Source organism: Pteropus vampyrus, unplaced genomic scaffold (assembly GCF_000151845.1).
Source record: "Pteropus vampyrus isolate Shadow unplaced genomic scaffold, Pvam_2.0 Scaffold5, whole genome shotgun sequence".
Lineage (NCBI taxonomy): Eukaryota > Metazoa > Chordata > Mammalia > Chiroptera > Pteropodidae > Pteropus > Pteropus vampyrus.
This window is the reverse complement of record NW_011888786.1, coordinates 4,738,134-4,745,779: the sequence shown is the minus strand read 5'-3', so window position 1 is coordinate 4,745,779 and position 7,646 is coordinate 4,738,134. Positions and strand designations below refer to the sequence as shown.

The 7,646-nt window shown below is 34.2% G+C and overlaps 1 protein-coding gene across 1 annotated transcript in view; it reads right to left on the bottom strand.

Moving 5' to 3' along the window:
• Window positions 1-7,646, bottom strand: part of SLIT2 (slit guidance ligand 2) — a 344,129-nt gene that overhangs the window by 111,464 nt on the left and 225,019 nt on the right. Inside the window, exons 7-9 of the mRNA XM_023533952.1 lie at window positions 5,952-6,023; window positions 3,224-3,387; window positions 361-499 (exon numbers count right to left, since the gene is read on the bottom strand). Of these exons, the coding sequence (XP_023389720.1) occupies window positions 361-499; window positions 3,224-3,387; window positions 5,952-6,023 (375 nt within the window). The remainder of the gene's footprint in view (window positions 1-360; window positions 500-3,223; window positions 3,388-5,951; window positions 6,024-7,646) is intronic.

Here is a 7,646-nt window from a genome sequence, read left to right as displayed (position 1 = left end):
GGGCAGATCTACAGGCCCAAAGGGTCAGACTAGGTATAGCCATTCTTAGGTTTTCCTAAATAGCCTAATAACCCCTTCTCAAGGGAAGGAAAGGCACTATTTACTCTTAAAATACATCCCTTTTCATTCTATCTTGATTAAAAAAAAAACCAACAAAACAAAACAAAAAAAAGACAAATCTCAGACACCTCAACAAGATATTTAATTAAACAGAGTAAGGGTCAATACCAGTTTGAAAGGACCATCTGTCTAAGCTAATTGATCAGATCTGCCTTTGATAATCTGGGAATCTCCTAAGGAAAGTCATGGTTTGGGTCACTGGGGAGGTGGAGGGATAAGAGGGAATTTCAGGGCACATACATTTCTGTGATGGTCTCAGGCAGATTCGTGGGGATCTCAGTGAGACCTTTCCCACGACAATCTACGATATTGTTGCTACAGGTACAAGCAGCTGGACAGTGCAAAACGCTGCAGGAAGGAGCCATAAATGACTGGTGACCTGAAAAAGAAACACACAGCAATTACATTTTCCCTCCTGAAACAATAGTTGTAAAACATGCAAGCTTATCTCAAATAACAAAGCATGTCAATTAACAAAAATACATTTCTCTCAGTACCTGATGATAAAATGGGCCTGTCTTTCTAAAATATAGTTACGGAAGCATGAATTTATATTTTGGGGTTAATGTTCAGATGAAGCAAATGAGATTTTAAAAAGTAATTGTAAAGATAATTTTTAAGGCTTGAAATAATCGTGAGAAAGGCTAAATTCAGATTAGAAACTAGATTTCTATTCAAAAGTATTCTGAATTCCAAAAAAAAGCAGCAACTTCAGACTAATTGGTATTCCATTCCTAATAAGCTTAAATAGAGCTTGGTCTTTATTGAACTTATATAGCTTAACCTTCTTTATCTCAAAAATAAAAAAAAAATAAAAAAAAACAGTAAAATTTCCCTCTTGAGTCTAAATAAGTAATCATGTGCCGATAAGTATGGAGAAATATTAGATCATGCTGTTTAATGTCTGGATAGGTTCAAAAGTACCATTTTCTTTGAAGTTATTATAATAATTTATAACATGTCATTCTGTAATTTAGTTGATATGTTGTTTTTGTTTTTGCCTTTGCATGGCCTAAAATTTTAGCACAAGTGGTTACCTGTAGGTATATAATTTCATTACTCCTTATTTGGAAACAGAGCTATTTTGAAATGAGATTTTATTGTTTGAATGATAACAAATGAGAACCTGCAAGCATGGTTACTGGCTCAGGGACAGCCCTCTCGACTCTGCAGGGGAGAACCTGGGTGGAGGCAGACGCCAGGAAGAGAGGCTGCAGGCTAGTTCCTGACCCAACCCTCAACAAGCTCTCAAGGTTTACAAAAATAGTCTCAGTCTAAAAAAGAAGCGTGAACTTGCCTTCTTCCTCGTCTAGAAAACAGGGAAGGAGAAGCGAAGAGAGAAAAAAGTGGTTATAACGAATGGTTAGTCATTTCATTATTTTTTTTTTATAAAGCAATCAGACCTATTGAGAACATTCCATGACATCATAAAAAAATTTTGTTTCAGTTATAAAAAGTGTGGGAAAATACATAAAAAGGACTAAAAGATAACAATAACTTAGAATCCTATACTAGCATATCATCTCACTTCTTTTTTAAGAAACTGTTAGCTATTTATGATGCATTACATACATTTTTTTAAATGTCTTTTATTGTAATTTGAACAGATATCTCTGAGGCAGAACGAACCCTATATTTATAAAGTAGATTACATCTGAAAAGAAATGACCGTTAGCAATATCAGAGACTTTACTGCCTATGTTGTCTTCTAGAAGTTTTATGGTTTCGGTCTTACATTTAAGCCTTTAATCCAGTTAGCATTAATGTAATGGCTAGGTGGAGAGCCAGAGGAGAGAAAGAGCAATTAGGGGGATCGTTTTTTAAACTATATAAATGTCTAAACAGTGTATTGTATGCTTGAAACAATAAAATAAAATTTTTAAAAAACAAATAAAAATATATAAAAAAAGAGTAAATTATATTTTAATATGGATCAATACATTTATATACAATTTTATAACTATATCTAAATCTCTCTCTCTCGGGAATCAGACTGCCTAGGTTGAGATTCTTAGATTCAACTATATAACCTTGGACATGGTTATTTAGCATCTTTTTCTCAGCTTTTTAATCTCTAATATAAAGATAATATAATTTCACTTACACGTGGAATCTAAAGAACAAAATAAATGAACAAACAAAACAGAAGCAGACTCAATGGTATACAGAACAAATTGGGTTGCCAGATGGGAGGGGGGTTAGAGGAGCTGGATGAAAAAGTTGAAGGGAGTAATAAGTACAATTTTGTAGTCACAAAATAGTTCTGGGGATGTAAAGTACAGCATAGGAAATATAGTCAATAATATTGTAATATCTATGTACAGTGTCAGATGGGTCTAGACTTAGGGGAACGCTTTGTAAATTATATAAATGTCTAACCACTATGCTGTACACCTGAAACTGATACAAAACAATATTAAATGTCAATTATAATTTAAAAAATAAAAATTTTAAAAATGGTTAAAAAGATACTATTACATTTTTCTACAATTATGAGGGAGGCGAAATGAGATAAATATGTGTAAAATACTTAGATTTGTACATAAGCACAAAGAAATAACTAAGTAAATGTCACCTACTAGCCAATGTCTCATTTCAGTTTTCAGATTTTTGTTACTAAAGCTAGTCATTTATCTCTTTTAAGTAGAACTGAACCACTAGTACATATGTATACGCGAAAAGTATTTTGTCACTCTGCAACTACCATTGAGTTACTTTTTGAATTTCCCAGCAGAGATCCAGGAATAATTAATCATACTTCCAATTGTTAACATAAAAGTAGATATAAATGATTACTTAAAGGGAAAATAATGAGTAGCAAATAGAACTAAAATCTAGGGATTTCCTATATTTCCCCTGGAGTGAAAACTGAAAAGTCTTTTACCATACCTTCGGTATAAGTAATCAGTAATTACCAACTGTGCACGAATGTCTTAGAACATGTTATTATCATCGTTAAAACAGAGGATTTCCATAGAGTGATCAGTGCACAATCACACACGTTAGATGGTATCGCTGAAACCTGTAAAGCGTGCACATTTTCCGGTTTTCTTACATGACAGTATCCAAAAACACGACAACACAAAGGTTCTTGCTCCCTTACCGCTGCAGACAAATTCTCGTTTTTGAACCTCAGCTACATTATGGCCCCTCAGGTGGGAAGGGCCCATGCACTGGGTGTAGAGGCCCACTCGGGGCCTTTGACGCAGCCAGTCAGACAGCCAGGCCAGGTGGCAGTCACAATACAGGTTGTTGGAATGGAGGCGACTGAAGGAGAGGAAAGAGGTTGAAAGCGAGAAGACAGAACATAGTTATTCCAAAACTTGGAAAATGCTTTAGTAATAATATATAGCTTTATTTCTTCACCTATAAGTAGATTGAGTTTAGCAACTTCCAATCTAATTATCTGTCTAGAAGTTAAAATGGTTTAAAACACAGAATGAAGTCTCTCTTCTTTTATCTCTGAGCTAAACAAATGTAAAGCAGCTTCGATACAACCAAAACAATCTTTTGCCTGTGTTCATTCTAAAGGATAGAGAGAACAAATAAGTCCAAGGCGAATTCTCTGCAGTCCAGACATACTAACAGCTAATTTTCATGGGGGAATGAGGAGGTAAAAGGCGGGTTAGGGCTAGGAGGCACGTTAATAAAAGTTGTGGCTCCCAGTTTGAATTCTTAGTTACTCCTGCCATTTTTAGTCTCTGCAGAAACTGCTTTCAAATCTTTTTAGGCCACTTTCATTTTTTGCTCAATAATTCAATATAAAACACTTCTTGCCCATCTCTCTACTGATTTCCTTCTTTTTGTTTAATATCAGAAAAAGGAATTAGCAGTTTTGGGTCTTGAGGACCTATCTTGAAAGAGTGGACACTAAAATTAAAAGGCATAAATGGGAGGGAGTGAAGGAATTAAGCGAGCCCCCTCTGTGTTGGCAGAGATCCACACCAGGTTGTGGATCCCGTCCAAGCAGCAAATAGCACTTCTCCATTAATAAAATATCAGACAAATGTATCCACTAAATTAGGTAAATGACTTCAAACTGGCTTTTATGTTTTCTCAAACTAAAGAAAAGGACATCCAAAGCTATAAATCAAAGCATCATTCCCAGAATCATCTACGACATAGTAATACCATTTTAGCCATTTTTAGCTGATGTACTCAATTCTAACCCAATAACAGTAATGGATATTAAAACATGGAACTCAGTCCAGAAAGATAATTGGACCATAAAAATGGAATTTTTAAGCAGCAGTGATAATATAGAATGATGAAACAACCAAAGCAAGGGAATTTAGTTACATGACTATCTTACACACTCCTTAAGCTTGTAGATATGGAATGATCTTGCATCAAAATTAGACAGCATCAAAACTAAACTGGAACAAAAAGCTACATTTTGGGAAAGTTAAGTGACCTCTGGCTCCGTTAGCATGGAGCTCAGAGTGGCATCCTTTGGAAGTCACATAGCACATTTCTACTTAATTGTCCTTTAAATATCTCCATCTAAACCAAGCACATTACAAGATTCAGTTACATGCACACAAATCTGAAATAACAATAGAACATAAAATTTAAAAACCTGGTAAGACAAACTATATTTTCTTATTTTATAAGAAAATAAGGCACAGTATCAAAAATGCAGGTGATGAATGATTTTAGAGTCTTAGTGGCTTTATTTTTGCAAGAAATGAAAGCTTGATCAATTTGTTTTTTAAAAAATTAACTAAAGTTAATGAGAAACAAATTTCATCAAATACAGTTTCAGTGAACCTGGCTGTTAATTTGGTCAGATTAGTCTCAATCTGATAACTCCAAGAAAACATTTAGTTATGTCTATATACTTTTAGAATTGTTTTAATTTGCTAAATCATATTCCAAGGAAATTATAACGATGGATTATTGCATATATAGCTATATTTTAGTGAGAAAAATAGCATTAAGATTGGTATTAACTAATTTATGAAAAATCTCGCAATTCAATTGATTTTTTATTAAAGAGAAAATAAATGTAATTTTTCCAGTTATAAACTGTTGTAAAATAAAAAGTATTTTGAAAACTCAATCAAAATACATGTACCCCACTTAAAAAAACACATAGTTTTTCAAGAAATCCAATGCTTTGGTTATGTTTGCCACAGTTTCTCACATACTGAATATTATATATATATATATATATATTTATTTATTTATTTATTTATTTTTGGGTCAAGGTGATTTTGAAACCCAGCTCAAATGAGATTTATCTCCGAAAATGCTTTAACTAAATATCCCCACCCCGGTTTTAAGGATTTATTCTTCTCCAAGAATAAAAAAAAAAACATAGCTGTAGTAAATACTTTATTAGTGAACCATTTTATTCACCTAAAATATTTTAATGTCCATCTGTAACTCCTGAAAAGATATTTTTAAATAGAAATGCTGACACGACCTTAATTATAGAAGCACTAGAGGGTTATGCTGTAATTTTACGTTACAAAGAATGTTGGAGAGCCAGTTTAGCTTTATTAGGTTTGTGTGACGTACAGTAATAAAATCATAAAGATTTACCATTTATCATTTCTGACAGCCAATCAAGGAGTCTTCCATTTCTTAATGAAATGTGACCTCCACAACAGCTCAAAATAAATGTTCCCCTTAAACTTCCCAGAACACATACCATTTAAAGAAAGCTTTCAAGTTTTCAGAATAGTTAATTTACTCAAATATCCAAAACTTTAAAAAAAAGTGGTGTTTTCTACTAGTGGTCTTGGTGTTTGCTTACTAAAAATAGTACTTAAAGGGAACCGTTAATTGATTAAATTGACCTTCATATGTATATTGTGACTACTTACAAAGTCCTAAGTTTAGGCATATGGTTGAAACTTGCCACAGAAAGTCTGGTGATGTTGTTATTGTTGAGAGTGCTGTGGAATAAAAAAAAAAGTTAGAAATTTTAGATATGAAATTTATTAATCATCCTGTATAAAAAAATAAAAACTTCTAGAGTTTATGTTTATACAAAACAACTACCTGAGACAGCATAAAGAATGTGCTATTGTTATAAACAAGATGATAAATAAATTTTATACTTTAACATATTGCTACACATTGTTTTATTAAAGATCACAAATTTATGGCTTTAGACATAGCATCTTTGACTGTTCACATGTTGCGACATGCACTGTGGGCACACATGCATGTCTATTTCTGATATTGGTTAAGAAATGAACACAAGACAGTCACAATTGAAAAATAAGCAGTTATATTTTCTTAGAGGGGAACGATGTATAATTAATATCCATGAGTAAATGGACATATATGAAATCTCCAACTAAAATCTCATAGCGATAGCACAGAATCGGTTGTCAGGTCCTGAAACAAAATCCTCCTAATTATTCTTTACTGTAGACATCAGCCACTGTTGAAATTTCCGTAAGAACGATACCCATATTTGGTACTTGCATTGGGTGTGGATGAAGTGACATGCTGTAGCAGTTGCTTAAGAGCTTACTATATTCTAACAGTTTTTAGTTGAAGCCACAAATCCTGTCCTTTTTTAGTGATACATGTTAGTGATCATGGCTTCTTGAAGCTAGAGTCAGAAAGATGGATGGTCAAGTGAGATATGGTGAAAATAAGTATAACTCTTGTTTGGTTCAGTTTTTTGCTACTTTTCCCCTAACACATTCCATTATTATTACTATTTCTACTCCTCCTCCTCCTCCTCATTAATTCATCTAATATGTCTGGCTCTTATTTTTATAATATGAATGGCTCTTATTTTTATGATAATGGGAATATTATAAAAACAAATCAGGCTTATCAAACCTATCCACAAAAAAGCATATAGTCCAACTGGCAAGATGAATTACACAAGTTACAAAAACTTAGGAGTTAATAAGATTGAGAAGAATTTTTTTTCTCCCTTCAGAGAAGTCTAGCTGTGACAAGAAAGTGAGAAGACGCCTATCCCAGGAGTGTGTGACCACAGTGTGAAGATGGCAAATGTCTCCAGTGTATAGAAGCCCTGTAAACAGGGCAAGTTGCTGAGGGAGGCGACAAAAAAGATGGGATCAACGGCCCAGGTGGACCACTTTGATGTTGGAGAAGGGGTCGAATTAAGAGCTTGCAAATTCACTGGCCTACAGAGGCCAGGCAGGGAACACACATGAGAGAAGTAGGCAAATATACAGAAAGACAATGGGAAAGAGAGATAGAGAAGATTTGACAGACAGCTGGGACCAAGGAGGACCTTAGCAAGCTAGCAATGATGTTCCCCTTTGTAGCAGCTAATATTCAGCTCCGACCGACTGTTGCTGAGCTAGAACGGAAGGCTGCCAAACAATCGGATTTTTCTCAAGAGAAGCTAGAGATGGAAATTTTTAAATCAATCTTTCTAATTTTTAAATATTGGGAACTAACTCAAATATTTCAATGAGTATATGGTCCGAGTCTGTTTGGGCTGAGCAAGGTCTATTCGTGAGGCCACGTTAGGCCAGCTGGTGGCTGCAGTTGTTGATGCTGGGGTGTGGGGCGGTCAGGGGTTG